The sequence below is a fragment of the Leuciscus leuciscus genome, assembly GCF_965113295.1.
Source record: "Leuciscus leuciscus genome assembly, chromosome: 18".
Classification (NCBI taxonomy): domain Eukaryota; kingdom Metazoa; phylum Chordata; class Actinopteri; order Cypriniformes; family Leuciscidae; genus Leuciscus; species Leuciscus leuciscus.
Genome location: NC_138742.1, coordinates 14,322,059 through 14,341,813, shown reverse-complemented (window position 1 = coordinate 14,341,813; position 19,755 = coordinate 14,322,059). Strand labels below are relative to the sequence as shown.

Here is a 19,755-nt window from a genome sequence, read left to right as displayed (position 1 = left end):
TGTCACAGGAAGCGCGGTACACGGAAGTTGTATTTTCTTTGTGTTTCTCCCTTTAGCGTCGTTTTACATAAAGAAAGTAACACGTTATCTTAGTTATGCACGAATTTGTAGAGTTTTATTGACCGCGGGTCATCACTAAGCAGCGGAGCTGTGTATACGTGTCTGTATATACCTGGTTTGATGATGGGCGAATGGATTATTTTGCATAGAGTTTGTTAACCCCGGCCAGAATGCTAGCGTGTTAGCAGCTTCTAGGCACTACTGTAAGCTGAGCAGAACGACGCAGCTGCAAGATCAGACAAATTTAACAAACCCACTAACCGTTGTTTATCTACCAGCGCTAACCAAAACGGAGAAAATGCACCGAACACGCGAATCCACCTCATGGTTTGTATTTAATCAGCTGATTTTTGTTTTGCTATATACACTAATGTTTGCGTAGTTAGGTGTGGAGTAATTTGAACTTTGCTGGATTATGTACATTAAGTACGCGTTTGCGGAATGACTAGACATTCCCAAATGCAGTTGATCGGATGGTGTGCATTATCAAGAGAGAGGTTGACCTGTCCAACTTTTTCGTTACCGCCTTTGGGAGGCTTTAATAAAATGGCACAGTGGTTTTGTGGTTGTAGATCATTGCAAAACTTAGGTTTGTACATGCATGCTGCTCTACTTTGGTGGCACGATCATTTTGTTTTTAAACCATCTAACTGTCCTCCCTGTTTCAGATCTCTGCAATAGAGATCTTCTTCAGGAGTAGGAATGGACGAGCAGAAATCAAACTGCGAAGAAAATGATTCAGAAACTGCAGGTTAGTAATCATCAGGAAAACATGCACTGGAAAAATAAGATGATTTCTTTAGCCATAAGTGTGTCTGAAGTTCACAAGTGTCTTTTTACTGTTTTAAAGGGCATTTAAATGTACTAACTACATTATTTTTATTCATGCACAGTTTTGTGGATGGATTACTGTCGATAGCTTAACAAAGCATATAAAAAATCATCTTAAATCTTGCACCAGAATGATATCTTTAAATGGTGATCCTCTCTAGCATATGACCTTTTCTTGAATTCCCTGTGAGGGAGCAGTGTTACCTATCTGGGATTTTTAAAGGGCACATTTATATTTGCTCCATCTTAACTTACGGCTACCGTGTTTCTCTCAGCTGATGATGGGACCCCTGCAAAGGAGAGCGTCCAAGTTGAGGGGGAACTGAGTGTCCCTGTTGCTGCTGAGGACATCTCAGGCACTACTGTGGACACTTCCTGCTCATCATTGTAAGGCCTTCTATAAATATTGCAGTTTGCGCTGCTTTGCATAAAATGTAGGTCATGCTTGAATAGCTCAGTTTATATGAAAAGGCTAATCTTCATTAAATAGAACATGAGATTATGTAGACAAAATAGTCACTCGTTTAGAGCCTTAGATCTATCAGCCAAGGTCAAATGACACACAGGATTTGAATATTAATGCATCCCATTTGATTGCACTGAGCAGTTTTGTTGAAGTAATGTGTTCGGAGTTGCTGATCATCTTTTTTGTGTTGGTGTTTTTTGTAAAAAAAATTTTAGGGAGACTGTCAGGGCCTGTGCTCTGTGTAACTGTGTGGAGCGTAGTCTGCATGGTCAACGGGAGCTCCGGTGTTTTGGACCCTCTTCTGATCGGCCCAGCTTGGAGCCCTCTGTCTCCTCTCTGCCAGCAGCTGGAAACGATGACCTGTCTTCCATTGGATTCTCTGAATCCACCTGTCTGGCATCTTTCTTTGATGACACAGGTATACTTAGGAAATCAAATGGTTTGAATCATAGTGATATCGCTGTCATGTTCGGATGCTGCAGTGAGACACTTTAAGACACAGTAGTTTCTTCCCAGTTTGTAACCTTTTTCCATGTTTGAGTGAAATATCGTTGTTTCTAAATACATTAAAAAAAATCTATTTGTGACTATTTTGGACAATACAGAGCTCAATGATTTTTTTAAATTAACATTCTTATGCCATGCCCTCACTATCATTCAAAAGTTTGGGGTCAGTATGACTTTTCCTTAATGTTTTTGAAAGAAGTTTCCTATGCTCACAAAGGCTACTTTTCTTTGATAAAAAATGCAGTAAAACACTGATATTGTGAAATATTATTAAAATTAAAATAACTGTCTTCTTTTTTTTTTTGGGATGCACCAGTATGAAAATTTTGGTTGAAACCGATAATTCTTCATATTTGAAAGCCGATAACCTATATTTTTGCCCATAAATCTAAATCCAAATGTTTATATACATTTTAAGAGCCTGATTTCAAAAACAAAAGTCTCACCATTAAAATCCATGTCCCAAGCACACAATTATAATGTTCTCATTATAATTTTATGTAGCCTATATGACAGACTTGCACTGCACATGTTGCACTTAACTGTGTTTTCCTTATTGAAGTGATTCCAATCATATTTCAAGCAATTGAAAACCATCATGGCCAAATTTTCTTATCCGGCCGACATATATCGGCCGATACCGATATGTTGGCTGATATATTGTGCATCCCTACTTTTTAATGTATTTTATTCCTATGATGGCAAAGCTAAATATTCAGATTTTCTGATTTGGTGCACATTGCACAAGAAGCTTATCTGATTATTATCAATATTGAAGACAGTTTTGTGGAAGCAGTAATTTCCCCCCAAAAAGAACAGCATTTATTTGAAATAGAGATCTTCTGTATCATTATAAATGTCTTTAATGTCACTTTTGATCCATTTTATGCATCCTTGCTGAATAAAACTATTAATCTCTTTTTAAAAAGCATACTGACTTTTAAACGGTAGTGTATGTTTATGTAACAGGTGTTTAAGAAATATTTTTTAATTAAATACAAATACAACACCAAATAATTGTCATATTAGTTTGAAATTATTCATTTATAGTTTAACCCATTCTAACTGATACTTCTAACATAATTGCAAAGTATTATTTATAAATAATATAATAAAAATAAATAATAAAAATGTAAATTCAAAATGATTATATAATCAAGATCAAAATTGGGATAAGAAAAAAAACTCATCATAAACCTTGTCCATCATTTTTTTTCTCTTTTTTTTTTTTTCTCAGTTGTTATAATTGCAAATCCTCTCTTTTGAAACAGGGAGCTGCTGGGTTCACCACTGGTGTGCCGTGTGGTCAGAGGGAGTGGAACAGACTGAGGGTGAGGTGCTGATAAACGTGGATAAGGCAGTCATCTCAGGGATACAGCGGGTAGGCCAAAAGCTTCCTTAATCAAAGCATTAAACCTCCATAAATATTGCTTGATGGCGGGCAAATTAACTTTCCCATCTTTTACTTGGCTTTTCTATCTCTGCTTCAGCCATGTGATTATTGTAAAAGGATGGGCGCTACCATCCAATGCCGGGCCGAAGGCTGCTCACGGTTCTACCACTTCCCCTGCTCGGCTGCGAGTGGATCATTCCAGTCCATGAAGCAGCTGGCGCTCCTCTGTACAGAGCACATAGACAAGGCAGAGGAGATTGGTACGGAATTGCAGCGGAAGAGATGCGATATCATCAGTAAATAACGTTTGCAGTTTTTGAGATGACAAACTCTGTGTTTGTTTTGCAGCCGGAGAGGAGGCACGGTGTGCAGTGTGCGACTCTGTTGGGGACCTGTCGGGTTTGCTATACTGTACGGGCTGTGGGCAGCACTATCATGACGCCTGTCTAGAAATCAGTGCTACACCACTTCAGCGGTCAGGCTGGCAGTGTCCCGAGTGCAAAGTTTGCCAGACCTGCAGGTGTGTATAAATGCTTCTTGCATCTTTATATAAAGTTGATGTCATAAAACTATATTTATATCGGTGTTCGCACAGTTTAAGGTTAAGGGTATTTTTTTAATGATGTACAGGCAACCAGGAGAGGATTCGAAGATGCTAGTTTGCGATGCTTGTGACAAGGGCTACCATACCTTCTGTCTACTGCCAGCCATGGACTCTGTGCCCCCTGATTCATGGAAGTGCAAAGTAAGATTATACTCATGACTCACTCTTACATGCCCTTAATCTATCACCATTTAAGGCAGAAATTAGACCTGTGCAGTTTATTTACATAGTTGCTCTGCTCTTTTCTCATACCCAAAATTGGGTGGAGAAACCACTTGAATTCCCCACCAAGGTTCTCCTAAAAGTGAAAATCGCTGCCATTTAACTCGGCACCATGTCGTTGAAACACAAAAGAAGTTTATTCAGTTCAAATAAAATGTAATCTAAGCACTTTTAAGAAGCTGTTCACACAGAACAAATAGTTTTTTTATGTAAACATGTGCTAGATGGACACCTTTGATCATTGCCGTTACGTCTGGTATCCTTTGCAACGTCTTACGGTTGATACGCCTTTCTAAAAACACAGTGCTCAAGTTAAAAAGTTCAACTTAAAAACAAAAAACAAATCTCTAGTGCGTTTTTATGGCATGCAAATCTTTTTTAGTTTCACTACCCTGCGTCTCGCATTTTTAACCGTAAAAACACACTTTATGATTAGCTTCTAAGGAGGTTAAAAATGTTTGCCATTCCTTTTATAATGTCCCTTTGAGTGATTGTGGCGTGTGATGGTGATATCAGTTTGAACAGATGTTTGGCAAATAGGAAAATGTGATTTTTGTGAGTGAAATATCACTCTATTGGTTTGGCTGACCTCATTTGCATGTCTGTTTCAGCGGTGCCGTGTGTGTATTGACTGTGGCATGCGAGGGCTGAAGCTTCCTGGCTCTGAACAGTGGTTTGAGAGCTACACAGTATGCGATGGCTGCCAGCGCAGGCGCACCTCTGTCTGCGGTGTGTGCAGTAAAGCCGTGGAGCCCTCGGCCTCCCTCCAACATCGCTGTGCCATCTGCCACAGGTTAGTTTTTTGTACCTTCTGGTATAAAGCACAGGCAGGTGAGCTGCTTCCTTGTCTAGAGCAGAGCGTTTGGTGCTGTACAAAGAAGCAGTTTACTAAAATGGAGGTGACCTTTTAAAAATTCTCTATTGTGAAGCAATGTTTGCTATGAAGTAACTAACAAACTGACTTTCAGTTGTCTCTTTGCATATTTATAACTTGATTGATGTCGTCCGCAGATGGGTTCACAGAGATTGTGCCTCTCTGTCAGGACCTCCTGAGGAGAAATGCATCTGTGTGCTCTGCAAAGAAATCCCAGATGAGGTTCCAATCGAGTCTGAGGTGTCATCCACAAATGTAGATGAGAAAGCGGATTCGGAGGTGCCAATGGAATTGGGTATGTTCTTTAATACTCAGTTTTTAACTAATTTTAAGGGCTCTTTAAAACCAGTCTCGTGATGAGGTCTAAAAAGGGTCCAAGATGTACTTATGAATGGGTTTTTTTCAAACTACATTCAGATGTTGTCAGAATTGCATGTGACATCGCATTTGTAGTGTAAACATTAATGATTCCTGTTGCCTGTATTCCTGTCATCCAGGATCATCATTCCAAATCATCCATTAGGTTTTACATCTTGATAGGTTTTATCCTATCAATTCAATGCATCCTTGCTGTTTTAAAGTATTAATTTCTTAAAAAAAATGGTATTGAACCCAAACTTTTGTACAGTAGTGTACCTGATGAATGCAAATTTGAAAATTCGGGCTTTGGAATTTAAAATGCCTCATTTAATTCAGTTCTGAATGCTGCATTGCAGTCAGTGTTTTCTCTGTATAGCAATGTGTATGTGGTATCATGGGTTAGTTGGTGAGACCCAGCCCTAGTTTCTGTTCTCTGTGTATTATTGACTGATATTAGATGTGGATATTGAGCTGATGTTTCATTTTAGGGACAGAGCTTGAGGTGGTTGGAATGGCAGAAGTGAAAGAAAGCATTATAGAGGAGGAACTACGGCCAGAAGGTGCTGAGGGCTCCACAGAGACTAATGTGCACAGTGAGGTCTCTACAGAGCAGCAGGCTTCTTTAGCTACGGTTTCAGGTAAATTTCGAAACCCACCATAGTTCAGGTGTTTACTTGCAAACACTTACACTGGCCCTGCCACAAAAAAATAAGCATATTGCCTATTTTTATGTAATCTGATAGTTCATTTTATTTTAATGGCAGCATAGTTCAATGTTTAATAAAAATAAAATTATATTTTTGATGGGGAAATGTAATTTATAAACTACACATATTTTATACATATTTTTTTAATTAATGTTTTCAATTAAGTTTTATTTGCAAACAAGCTGCAAATATTAGGTTTTTATTTGCAATAATAGCTGTAATATGAAACTACAACACTGATTTTTTTTGTTGCAAAATTATTATTATTATTATTATTTTTTTAAAATCTTTCCAAAACTATCACAAAACATTCCTCGCAGTTCCCACAAATCCTCCATGCTACAGACTATTAGGTATTTAAGAGATTTTTTTGATGTTTGTATTTCTTAAGCTTGTTGTCTTCTATAGATATGGATGAAAAACAAAAAGAGGAGGAGAGTACCAGTGAAACAGTGGTTACAGAGGCAGTTGAGGAAAAATCAAAGGACACTCAGGACCCTCCTATTAAGGATAGCCCAGACAGCCCTGTCCCTGACACTATAGAGGAAGCCCAACCTGATGTATCCCAGATTCCTATAGAAAGGCAGGAGTCGCAAGGGCAAGACAAGCCTCCTCAAACAGAGACAGAGGTGGACATTACAGTGGATTCCACTGAAACAAAGCCTCCGTCAAGCCTGTGTTCTCAATCTTCTCAAATCACGCTCCCTGTTTTGGAAGAAGCAGAGCCAGTTGCGATGGACTTGGAGGACATGGGATCTGAGACGCGGCAAGGGTCAATAGACAGGACTCCTCCACATGCTCCTCAGACAGAAATGCCCCTTGCATCTGACACCGATGACAGAATGGGCCAGTCTGAGGAAGAGGAGGATGAGCAGGGGTTGGAGGAATCCTTAGATGAGTCTCTCCTCAAAGATGAGAGTCAGGGAGAAGATGATCAATCCAGGAAGGAGATGCAAGAAGATATGAAGCCCGAGCTGGTCCTCGATGAGACATCTAACATTAGCCATGGTGACGAGAGCAGCAGCGGTTTCCTTGGCTCGCCGGCTGAGGCAGACTCTCAGATGCTGTCCATGGAACTCAGCCTGGTGCCAGCTGGCAGGACCCGTTCTGATTCGCTGCTCACCGAAACAGAGGACTCGTTGCCATTTGATCCGCTGAAGCCCGATGGGGAGAAAGTGAAGCGTAGGGGTTCTCCTGGACGCTCACGGGTAAAGCAGGTGGATGTCAGTCTATAAACTTTTTCTGCATGAAATTTAATTCTTGAAATTTTGGTTCTCCAATAGTCCAAGAGCAGTTAAGTTTGATGCTCATAAATTTATTTCCTGACCCATCAGGGCAGAGGCAGTGGTTTCCCAGGGAAACGGCGGCCACGAGGTGGCGGTGGTGGCGGCGGTGGCGGCGGCAGTGGTGGTGGCAGAGGGCGTGGGCGGTCACGTCTCAAAGCAATGGCCTCTTGTATTGACGCCTTTATAGTAAGCTCTTCACTTCATCTGCAATCCCTTCTTTTTTCTTTTACTAGAGTTTTAAGGCATTTTAATGTAAACTTATGTTGTTCATTAGAATTGTACATTAACATTTTAGTGCCCTGGTTAATATGAAGTATTTTGTTTTAGCAATATGAATTATTCTAAAACCATTACAACCAGTGTTACTAAATAATCTATTAAAATATTTTTTATTAATGGAAATAGAAATACAAAATAAAATATAAATATTAAACTAAAAACTAAAGATTTTTGCCATGGCAATTATCTGAGATGAGTTTAAATAATGAAATGCTAAAGTTACTAAAGCTGAAATAATTGTAAGCTTATTATAATTAAAAATGAATGACAAAAGCTTATAGCAAAATTATTAAAACTTAAGCGAAAATTTTAAAAACTGAAAGCTAATTAAAAATGTTTATAGCACTAAATAGTTATTTAGTTAGTTGGCATTAAAACACAATCATAGAATTTTGATTTAACCTTATAGCCTTTATTGTTTTGTAACAGTTTAATAGTGCTCAGGTTATGTCAAAATTCCCATAAATAGGAGATGTTGACTTGTGAAAGGTACACCGGAAATCTTTGAAACAGCCTTTACCTCTTGTGCTAAACACATTTTTTTATTAAATGCATCTATAATATTTACAGCTAAGCATGACTGCAGACACTGGACTTAGCAAAGAAGAAGATGAGGAGGAAGATGACACAATGCAAAATACTGTGGTACTTTTCTCCAACACTGATAAGTTTGTCCTGCAGCAGGTACGATTAACTTTCATTATTCATTATTGTTATTATTATTCTTTCAAATTCCTATAAAATTCAGCGTCATAAGTGACTATAATTTGTCTTTCTTTGTGTGTAACAGGACATGTGTGTAGTGTGTGGTAGTTTTGGACAAGGTGTGGAGGGCCAGCTTTTAGCCTGTGCTCAGTGTGCACAGTGTTATCATCCATACTGTGTGAACAGCAAGGTAAGCTTTTGAACTCTATTCTGTATGGTGACCCTCTTTATGCACAGATCCTCATTATTTCTTTATTTGGATTTCTCCTCTATAGATCACCAAGATGATGCTAAGAAAAGGCTGGCGTTGTCTTGAGTGCATTGTGTGTGAGGTGTGTGGGAAGGCTTCAGATCCTGCCCGATTGCTGCTTTGTGACGACTGTGATGTCAGCTATCACACTTATTGCTTGGACCCACCCTTACAGACTGTGCCTAAGGGAGGCTGGAAGTGCAAATGGTGTGTCATTGCCTCCATACAGTGATTAAATGTGTCAGTTGGGAGCCCAAAGAGAAAATGTTGTAACCAAACTATTGATCTACCCCCCTTCAGGTGTGTGTGCTGTATGCAGTGTGGTGCTAGTTCCCCTGGGTTCCACTGTGAGTGGCAAAATAACTACAATCACTGCGGCCCTTGCGCCAGCCTGGTAACATGTCCTGTGTGTCGTGAGAACTTCATGGAGGAGGAGCTGCTTCTGCAGTGTCAGCACTGTGACAGGTCAGTCTGGAACTGGATCATGTATATTAATAAAGGACAATCCTAGCTCCCATTCTCCATCTTCATTAGTTGGTCTCTGTTTAACAGTTCCAGCTAATAGGTTATTAGATAGAACTGTTAAACAAAGAAAGTATACGGTATACGAGAAAGTATTATAGCGTTTGCATTAATATCATTGGTAATAGAAAGGCAAATGCTATAATACTCAATCGACACTATATAAATATATATATATTTCACAATTTCTTTATTTGTGAAAAATACTGTAATAGATTTGAAGAATCAAGAAGTTACCATCTAAAGTATGTCTTTATTTTACAGATTTTAAAATTCCTTTTCAAATTATTTATTTCTAATTCATTAAATATATTGGCCATTGGCCATCCTGCTCTTTGCATAGGCCATCAAAAAAACAATATCGGTTGACCACTCAAAAAATGTATCATGATTTCCAACAAAATATTAAATAGCACAACTGTTTTCAACATTGATAGTAATAATAAATGTTTTCGAGCGCCAAATCAGCTTATTAGATTGATTACTGTAGAATCATGTGACACAGCTTTGGCATCACAGGAATAAATTACATATTCAAATGTATTCAAATAGAAAAGCCACTTTAAAGGAAATAATAGTTCACAATATTTCTTCTTTTTTTTGCATAAGCCTTAGTGAGCATAAGAGACATTTTTTTGTCTTTTGTAGATGGGTTCATGCTGTATGTGAGAGTCTTTACACTGAGGATGAGGTTGAACAAGCATCTGATGAAGGCTTTGCCTGTACAGCCTGCACTCCATATGTCCCCAGGCCTATTGGTGAGTTTCGTGATAGATTTGATTAGAAGTTAATTTCATTAGTGGGTTGATTAGAAGTTCTATTTCACAAAATAATAACCTTTATCTATCTCTCTTAGTGGAGTCTCCTATGATGTCGGTTTTCAAAATGAAAGATCCAGGTATGTGCATGTTTGATAATTAGTTGTCAGGCTTTCATCTATTTGCTATTTTTATCTGACTTTATCTGTTTGTCCATCCGCTTGCTTCAGAGCCACAGTTTTATCGTCTGGAGGGTGTCTGGCTAACAGAGACTGGCATGTCTTTATTGCGAAGCATCTCCATGTCACCCCTGCACAAGCGCAGGCAGCGCCGGTCCCGACTGGGCACCATGTGTATTGATGAGCTGAAAGAAGGTGATGCAGATGGTGATGAGGGGAAAGGTCAGTTTATTACAAAGTTTAATTATTTTTATACTGTATGTGACCAATTTTTTTTGTCTTCGTTGCAAATGAACGCTGGTACAATGTTTATAAATACTTAAAGAACTCTTCAGGCTGTTTTCCTCGAACATTGTGTAGTTAAATCAGTGTTGTGATTTACTGTGATTGATTATGAATGCAAATAATATAACTGTGTATATATATATATGTATATAGGAGGTGCAGAAGCGATGGAATGTGAGCCCAAGCTGGAAGCACCTGGGAGTCCAGACAGGGATGGAGTGGACAGAGAAACTGGGACAGATGGGGGTATAGAGGGCATGGCTGACTGTGAAACACTCAAAGGAGGAGTAGAAGAGACTGATGACGGGAAGAAGAGAAAGCGGAAACCATACAGACCAGGTCACTGAGCTGTTTTGTTTCCTAATAGCTAGGGGTGTAACGATACACCAATGCCACGGTTCGGTTCATATCACGGTTTTGGAGCCACGGTTCGGTTCGGTTCGGTTCTGTTTGCTGTGGGGCTTCAGCCTTTCTTTAGAGCACTTAGCACACCTGAGTTAACTAAAATGAAATAAATGCCTCCACTGACTAGTCAGAAATAAACTGCACACCTGAGTAGGGTTGCCAACTTCAGAAAAGTAAAATGCGGGACAATCGTGGTTCTTTATAGGAAAACAAGGGACACTCAAAATATTTGTTCTGCATCGCACAATGTACATCATTTCATTGTCTGCAGACAGTTAAGTATATGTTTAAAAGGTTATCAGACAAACACATTTGTATTGCTTAACCTATTTACCGGTATGTACAATTTAATTCTAAAAATTATTGTAAAGTCTTACAAACAAAATGTCACATTACAAACAAACCACCATTCAAAATAACAGCATTTATCTGAAATAGAAAGCTTTTTTAACATTATACATAGGCCTACAGTTCAAAAGTTTGAGGTTTGTAAGATAATTTTTGGGGGGAAAGAAATGAAAGAAAGTAATTGCCTACTTTTATTCAGCAAGGATGCATTACGTTAATCAAAAGTGACAGTAGCCTACATTTATAGTGTTACACAAGCTTTCTATTTCAAATAAATATCTTATGATCTTTACATTCTTCATAGAATCCTGGGGGGGAAAAAACAAACCAGTCTTAAACATTAATAATAATCAGAAATGTTTTGTGAGCATATTATTCCCTCAGGTAGATTACATGTTTTCTTGCGTGGCTGGATGTTGGACTCATGAACAATAATCACGTTGTTTGCATTCGCTAAAATTGATTTGCCGAAATCAAAACGTGGACAGTGAAAAGGAATTACCGTTAGCGCGAGACGAGTCCGGCTTGAAGCGGAAGCGACCAGACGGCAGAGGATTATGTTCGCAAAACAAACAATGATTTGTCTCAAAACGATGATTAAAAAATGCTGTGATATGTCATCATATTGGATGATGACAGGTGTCGGTGATTCGTGATCAGCACTGCTGCTGTTGCTGCTGTATCAGTCAGTGGTTGTGACCGGAGGGTCTTCAATCTCAATATGAGTTGCCATCCTGAAGTGCGTATGTAAACTCTCGAGCGTGATCGATCACCCAAATCACGTGACATGCACTTTATTTAGTAAATAATATTATAATAATATTTAGTAAAACTACAGCTCTTATTAGTTGTTAAAAGTGTACTCATTAATAACTATTTAATCAAATGTCAAGGAAGAAAAAAATAGTTTTGTGACAAAGTGATGTGAGAGTTGGGCCGGGGCAGCAGGGGGCGGGGCGCGTTCGGTTCGACATGAGAGTATCGCGGTTCGAACCGTGGCTGTTGTATCGCGGTTTGTCGGTTCGGTTTGAATATCGTTACACCCCTACTAATAGCTGTATCAGTGTTCTGTGCTTTGAAAGAAAATGGTAATAAAGTGATTTTTCACTTTTAGGGATTGGAGGCTTCATGGTCCGGCAAAGAAAGTGTCACACACGAATGAGGAGGAGTCTGTCTGCCTCTGGTGATGCTGTTCCTGAAGGTCAAGCAGCTGAAGCGAAACTTGAGGAAGGCAAGTGTGTCCAAATTGGCCTTCACACTGCCACAGCAAACACCAGCATCTAATGATTGTTGAGTTTTGTTATATCAGTGTTGAGTCTTGGAATGTTTTAAGCACACTGGTATAGTTTTCAAAAAAATGCTAATGTCCCTGCCAACTACTACAAAAAAAAGTCTGTGGGTGCAACTCCCTTGACTGTCTGGGGCTGTCAGTTATTATTGACCACAAAAAATGTCTTTCAGTTCCTTTTTATGAAATATATTCTAAATGCCTTGCATCAAAACACTCAGGAAATCTGAACAGTGAAGTACAAATTTGCAAATAAAATGTTATGGTCATAATCTTGCATGTTACAGTCCTCTGGCAGTTTTCTCTGAATAAAATGTTCTTTGATCTTTTCAACTTTTATAATATCAAATAGAAAAATTATATCTGTTAAATTCAGTGATGTTAAACATAGTACACTGCGTATTAGCTTATAGTAAAGTGATCAGTGTCATGCCAAACCATTTGTTGTTTTTTGGGGAAGTATAAATTGAGTTTTGTTTTTGTTTTTAACCCAATGTTTTAGTCCAGCATCCTTTAGTATTTTTTAAATGTTTCTTAGTGCAGTGTGGTCTTACATGGTAGCCTCAACATCTTTTATGATCTCAAAGCATTCACCAAACCGTCATATAACTCCAGTAATTTTAACCGTCAGATTTTATTCATGTAGGACCTCATCCTGACATACCTCTCGATGTCCCAGAGGCAAAGACTGCAGAGGGAGAGGGTGAGCAAGCCAAGAAGCGCAGGGGCAGAAAGAAGAGCAAGTTGGAGGACATGTTTCCTGCATACCTACAGGAAGCTTTCTTTGGCAAGACATTGCTCGATCAGAGTAAGAGAGCTTTTCTTGCTCCTCCAACCCAAAGACATACGCAGGGCATTCAGAGACCTCCTCTCCCTGGGAATGGGGCCAGAAATACAGCCTCTGAACCAGGTAAGACACTACGTCAATGTTAGTGTTTGAGAGTAATAAAGCTAGATGTGGCATAGATTTAAACAGTTGTTTCATTTTGTTCTTACAGTTGAAGCCACAGTCAGGCTGACTGGTCTTCCCATGGAACTAAAGCAAGAGGGTGAGGGATCCAAGCCTCCAGGTGATCGATCAGGTAGGATTTTCAAAGCTGTGGTAGTTTGTTATTTTAGCAATGATTGTTTTCAGAACATAGTATTTAACTTGCACAACATTTTGTAGCAGTAGTGCCAGGAGTAATTGGGCAACTTTCCAACACGGAACAGAGCTCAGGTGATGCACAAGGGTCTGACGTACAGAAGAATGAAGGTAAATACTTTCGTCAACAAAAAAGTGAGGTACCTGTTGTCATGAAAAGTTGTATTACTCAAAAGACCACCCTTTTCACCCACCAGATCTCCCTCGGGGACTAGAAAGTCAGGATTCTGAGCAGTTCTTCCGCAAAGTACTTGGACCTACTGAAGGGAGCTCTGTGAGTGGGCCCCTGCAGCCTAGCATTAAGCCTGTTCAGGAGAGTGATCCAAATCTAAGTGGTTTCCCTCAAAGAAACCTCCTTCCAGGTATGAGCAGAATTTTATATATTAAATTAAAAAAAATTATATATAATTTACTTTTTTCACTCAAGATGTGTTATATAAGTTAGATTCGTTATACTTGTATACACTTAAAAATGCACCATGATTTAACTACAGGTGCTTCCTTATCTGGCGCACTCCCCTCAACTGGTATCATGGACTCTTTTTCAGGTCTCTCCCAGTCCCCCTTTTTCGACATACGGTAAGCTTTTTTTCTTTGCCCTTCTCCCTTTTGTCCCCTTATGAATTTGACCACCTTTATATTACTTTATTTTTCTCATCTCCAGTGATCGAGGGAGTCTTTTCAGTCCAGACCAGGATGAGGAAAGTCCATGGGCAACACCATCCACTCCAGCCACCCCTTCCACTCCTCCAACTCCTACTGAACAGGAAGGTGATGGCCTCTCCTACAATCAGCGCAGTCTGCAGCGTTGGGAGAAGGATGAGGAATTGGGAAATCTATCTACCATCTCTCCTGTATTATATGCTAACATGAACTTCCCTAGTCTCAAACAGGACTACCCTGGTTAGTATTGAACTGACTTTTGAATGTTAAAGTGTTGTAGAAGGTGTACCTGCTAATTCCACTTTAACTTAGTAATAGTTTTACTCCTAAAAATTTGGAGGGTTTACATGACTAAAGATTTGTTAGGTCTGCTTCATAATTTAATTTATTTCCATAGACTGGGCAAGTCGCTGCAAACAAATAATGAAGATTTGGAGGAAGGTATCAGCTGCAGACAAGGTTCCTTATCTGGTAGGTGCTAGTTTGAACCTATAGTGTAACTTTAATTTCAAAGTACTGTCTTTGTCCTCTAACAGTTTTCATTTGTTTACCACTTGTCCCTTATCCATTCAGCAAAAGGCCAAAGATAATAGGGCTGCTCAGAGAATAAACAAGGCACAGAAGGTAAGTGACAATCTCTACAAATGCACTTTATATGTTGATGTGTTTGCATTGTAATTGTAAATTTGTTTCTTTATTCTTCTCAACAGCAGGCTGAGAGTCAAGTATGTCGGCCTATCAAAACAGAGCCTGGCCGTATTAAAGGCGAACGCCCTAATCTGCACCTTCAAATTCCTCCACCCTCAGGCTCTGTATCCACTCCCTCCCAGCCAAGCTCTGCTGAGAGTCCTTACCCCCATGCCCCAGACTCTGCATCTTCAGCCTTTTTTCCTGATGGACCCCTCAAGACTCCTTGCTCAGCTGATTTGCAGACAGACCCATTTTCTAAACTTCCCTCTCAGTCTCCGCACCTTCAATCTCAGCCATCCACCCCATACTCGCAGCCTTCTTCCAGCCCCTTGCCAGTCTCTTCCTCAGGATATCCTATGCCTGGCTCACAGGGTGCTACTCAGGGACGGCCAGCCAGTTTCGGCTCCCTTGACATGCAACCAGGGACTCCTCGCAGGGCCCAGCAGGTTGACCCATTTTTTAGATCACAACAGCAGATCCCCAAACCTCAGCAGCCCTCTCAGGAGGCCTTAGGTCCACCTGAGAGTCCTCGACCTAGGCCTGGTGGGCCTGGAGATTCTCAGATGTTCTCACCACCTCATACAACCCATTGTGGCGACCCTTACCGGGGCCAGCATGGAGCTGCGCGACAAGATCATACTTCATCTCCTTCTCAATCTGCAATAGCTTCTTCGCCTGCTGGGGTGGGCCCAAATAGGGCAGAAATGAATGCCCCATCTCCACGTTCTTCCTTTGGCAGACAAGACCTTAGCTCTGGTTCTCCTGCTAGTTTGGACTCTGGAGATGGGTTATTCAAAGCCCCCATGACACCTCGTATGCATCAGGGGGATGCAGGTGGCTTGTCTGTTTCACAACCTCCGGGTGCCTCTCCTAATCATCATCCTCCTGAGAGTTACCGCCAATCTCCCTCCACGTTCTCTGACCCTTACACCCAGCCTCTCACTCCGCGACCTCAATCGGGTGATGGCTCCTCTCCTCTACCCCAAAGGCTTCCTGCGCCTCAGCAAGAAACGTATTCAAGATTGCCTTCCAGTCCTCAGTCGCAAGGCAGTTCTCAGTCACCTCTCACACCAGGAGCCATTTCCAATGAAATGCTTTCTGTGCAGTCGCCGGCCACTCCACGCTTCCAGTCACCTGACCCTTACTCCCGCCCACCTTCACGACCTCAGTCCAGAGATCCCTTTGCCTCACTGCATAAACCTCCTCGCCCATCTTCTGTAGCACCAGACGGTAACTCTCCATTTAGAGGCTCACCTCATCCTAGCCAGCAACCTCCCTGCTCACCCTCAGTAGCAGATCCACTTTCTGGAAAACCCTCTGCTTTCAGCTGCAGTCCTGGTGTAGGGCTTCAAATGGGCCAGCAACAAATAGTTGGCCAGCAGCAGATGATGACTTCTCAGCAAGCTCAGGTCCATCTCCAGCAGCCACAATCCCAGAAGCAACCAATGGGTGCTGATTTTAACTCTAGAATAGCACTTCAACCTGGAAACCAAGAAACAACTGTTCGGCCAACAGATGCTCCACATTTACCCAACATGCCAGGGACGCAGGATATGTCAGACCTGTCAGCTGGACAGGATCCAGCTCTCATGAGCCTTAGTCCATCTGAGTTAGAAAAGCACAGACAGGTAAAGTAGACACCAATTAGATGTGCACATTTAAAAAGAGTTTTGGGTAGAATTGTTTTATTTAAATGTTTTTGTTTTCTGTATCACAGAGGCAGCGATTAAGAGAGTTTTTGATAAGACAAAAAATGCAGAGAAACTCACTTCGCCAAGAGAAGGAAGCACCTGTGGTGAGTAATCCTGCTCAGAATTGGCCAAGCGGGGAAATGCCGGCCTTTCAGCAAGACAAAAGCCAGCGAGCACCACCTCCTTACCCTCAGGTATTGACATTGAATTAATATTGAATGTTTTTTTTATTGAATCTGATGAAATGGTCATTAGAGATGCACCGATGTATTGGCCAACAATCAGTATCAGCCGATAAAAGCTATTATTTTCACTATCAGCATTGTCCGATTGTTTAAAAACAGCCGATGATCAGTGCCGATTGAATCCTGTCAATCATAAGGGTGCGGTAAAACATGACCGACTACAACTCTCACACTGTGTGTGAAGAAAATATCTTGTGTTGAGTAGGGGTTTCACAACTACTGATTTTTGCTAGTCGACTAGTTTTGCATAACAGTCGACGACTAGTCGACTAGTCGTTAAATTATTTATTCATTAAATTGACGCATTAACGCATTGAGCATTGTTAAGGAAGACAGAGGAAGGAGTTCTGGTGAATTATTGGAAATGTATGTTTGAAATTCAGAAATAACATAATAAATAAATTCATCAGTTATTCTTGTGTTAATACAAAAACAGCAGCATTCATTTAAAACATTCTTGTAATTAAAACATTCTTGTTATGAACTGCCACACCACGCGCATCAGCGAACGTTGCAGATAAACATTGCCACATGGCTAGCCTCAGGCTCAGACAATAACATTGTCAACATCACGACATATTTTTTGCATATAATTTTAACTGTGCATTTTTCATTGCATCTTTAAGCAAATATCATTTAAGCATATAGGCCGATACAAGTTTGATGTAGGTTATACTGAACCACTATATTTTTGTATCCCCTGCGACAACACTGGCTGCGTGGCGTGAGCGTCTCAGCTTAACAGGTTGGAGTTTGCACACTTGCCTGCGTGAGACACGCGATTCAGGCGCGGCTCGAACCGCTAGAGTGCAGAACAGCGGAGTTTGTATGGACCGAAGTGCATGCCTGAGCTTGTGTTTTCGGTTAAGCTGCGTTGCTTTGACATTGTGGAAAATAGATTAATAGAAACAAAATGTATTAGTCTTTTTACCCGTTATTATCAATCTAAATTAATCTCGTTTTTAATTTAAATTAATCTCGTTTTTCTTTATTTAAATTCCGTTTTTTCTTTATTTAAATTTCATTTGTTTTATTTAGCCTAAATTTCGTTTTTTCTTTATTTAAATTTTGTTTTTTCTTTATTTAAATTTAGTTTTTCTTTTTTTAAATCTACCCTTTAGCCTACTGTGTCAGTAATTTGTTAGTCAGAAAAATATTAGACAACCTTAAAAGTATCGCTTAAGTTAACAGACCTGTGTGTGTGCGTTTTATATCACCAGTGCAGTGTCCGTTCTCGTAGCCCTGCCCGTGTGAGGTGCGCCATTTCCCACTCGCGCTGTTCTGTAGTTTACTAAATGTTTATTAATTCTGAATGTGTCCCGTTTTGCGTGTCCATCTATATTGCACCAAATGCGACATTGCACTCCATGACCTTGACCGTTTTGGACGCATAGGTACCTCAGCGCCTGACGCCATTTTGTTTTCCGACTAGTCGATTAGGGCCGACAGCGCCGACTAGTGGTTGTGACAGTCGACTAGTCGGCTAGTCGACTAGTTGATGAAACCCCTAGTGTTGAGTTAGGGCAAGTTAATGCGACAATAACGCATTAACAGCTAAAAACAGCTACATAAAAGCATGCTCTTTTTGACTCTATGAATCACCTGCAGTGTTGGGTAAGTTACTTAAAAAAAGTAATTAGTTATAGTTACTAGTTACTTCTCACAAAAAGTAACTGCGTTAGTAACTGAATTACATCATTACAAAAGTAACTAATTACCAGGGAAAGTAACTATTGCGTTACTTAAAAAAAAAGTTTAAATATAAGAAATTTCTTGGATACCCCCAATATGAAATGTTAAATGAATGAAATTGACACTAAATAGAACATCTTATTATTATAAAACATTGTACACTAATCTACACTATTTTAATGTTGCTGTGGGACAATGTGAGAGACGCCTATTAACTTAAATATTAAAATATTATCATTACTATAGGTTAACAATAAAACAATAGATGGTTTAGAACTTTTAATATTTATTGCACAGACCACAACTGGCCAACATATAAGTCTAAAAATAAATTATGCTTCTTAAGAAATGTACCAAAAATAAATAAATAGTAGCCTAATAAAAATATACATACACATACACTAGTGCATATAATTAAAATGATAGAACTCACACACCTTTACAACTGGTAGACATTCTGTATAGCCTACTTGAAGTATTTTCTTCCTCACAATAGTAAGTTTAACAAAAAGTGCTCTCAATATAATACTGAACAATGTATCAACATAAATAATAATAATACAATATAATCTTTTGGGGGTTTATTTTTATAACCTACAGAGAACGTCATCATCAGAGGTTATTTTAGCCAAATTCTAGTCGTGTTTGCCGCACGTGCTCACGACCGTCAAACAAATATGTTTGAACGTTCCCTGCAGGTTATTTTGGAGTTTGTTATATAAACTAATTAAAACATTGCATATGATACCAATATGCTACAGAGATTATTCAAATGCTGATATGTGTAATTTATTTATAAATAAAGTATTTATGCTCGGACACATTCGGTCTCTGTCACACACTGTCGAGCGCGTTCTCGGACACACTCGGTCTCTCTCGCGCACTGTCGAGCGCGTTCTCGGACACACTCGGTCTCTCTCGCGCACTGTCGAGCACGCTCGCGGCATTCGCCTCGCTTTTGTCGAGTCCCGCGCCTCATAAACACTCACACACCAGAGAAAAAACTTTGCAGCTCCTATGGCTGAGAGAGAGCCTACTCGGATGAAAACCGCTTCAGTGAGCTCAATTAAAGTAACGCCACATTTTTATTGACAGTAACGGTAATGGCGTTGTAATGGAGGAAGCAGTAATTAGTTTGATTACTCGTTACTGAAAAAAATAACGCCGTTTATTTATAACGCCGTTATTCCCATCACTGATCACCTGTAGTTCAAGCAAGGGTTGCCAGATCTGCAGTTTTTTTTCCCTATACTAAACATTATTTGTAGCGCACCTCTTATCCAATAATCGCAAATATCTCT

At 39.9% G+C, this 19,755-nt stretch overlaps 1 protein-coding gene across 1 annotated transcript in view; it reads left to right on the top strand.

Annotated features, from left to right (window-relative positions):
- The window catches only part of kmt2d (lysine (K)-specific methyltransferase 2D), a 37,934-nt gene that overhangs the window by 2,896 nt on the left and 15,283 nt on the right, over positions 1-19,755 (top strand). Inside the window, exons 2-32 of the mRNA XM_082144945.1 lie at positions 729-811; positions 1,167-1,278; positions 1,573-1,775; positions 3,136-3,245; positions 3,355-3,517; positions 3,606-3,777; positions 3,888-4,002; positions 4,695-4,876; positions 5,095-5,252; positions 5,806-5,955; positions 6,433-7,241; positions 7,359-7,496; positions 8,160-8,273; positions 8,380-8,484; positions 8,570-8,751; positions 8,845-9,009; positions 9,715-9,824; positions 9,923-9,964; positions 10,055-10,225; positions 10,442-10,627; positions 12,156-12,272; positions 12,976-13,239; positions 13,328-13,411; positions 13,498-13,584; positions 13,671-13,835; positions 13,968-14,052; positions 14,138-14,376; positions 14,534-14,607; positions 14,710-14,760; positions 14,847-16,454; positions 16,544-16,711. Coding sequence (XP_082001071.1) covers positions 763-811; positions 1,167-1,278; positions 1,573-1,775; positions 3,136-3,245; positions 3,355-3,517; positions 3,606-3,777; positions 3,888-4,002; positions 4,695-4,876; positions 5,095-5,252; positions 5,806-5,955; positions 6,433-7,241; positions 7,359-7,496; positions 8,160-8,273; positions 8,380-8,484; positions 8,570-8,751; positions 8,845-9,009; positions 9,715-9,824; positions 9,923-9,964; positions 10,055-10,225; positions 10,442-10,627; positions 12,156-12,272; positions 12,976-13,239; positions 13,328-13,411; positions 13,498-13,584; positions 13,671-13,835; positions 13,968-14,052; positions 14,138-14,376; positions 14,534-14,607; positions 14,710-14,760; positions 14,847-16,454; positions 16,544-16,711 — 6,378 coding nt within the window. The 5' untranslated portion in view covers positions 729-762. The remainder of the gene's footprint in view (positions 1-728; positions 812-1,166; positions 1,279-1,572; positions 1,776-3,135; positions 3,246-3,354; positions 3,518-3,605; positions 3,778-3,887; positions 4,003-4,694; positions 4,877-5,094; positions 5,253-5,805; positions 5,956-6,432; positions 7,242-7,358; positions 7,497-8,159; positions 8,274-8,379; positions 8,485-8,569; positions 8,752-8,844; positions 9,010-9,714; positions 9,825-9,922; positions 9,965-10,054; positions 10,226-10,441; positions 10,628-12,155; positions 12,273-12,975; positions 13,240-13,327; positions 13,412-13,497; positions 13,585-13,670; positions 13,836-13,967; positions 14,053-14,137; positions 14,377-14,533; positions 14,608-14,709; positions 14,761-14,846; positions 16,455-16,543; positions 16,712-19,755) is intronic.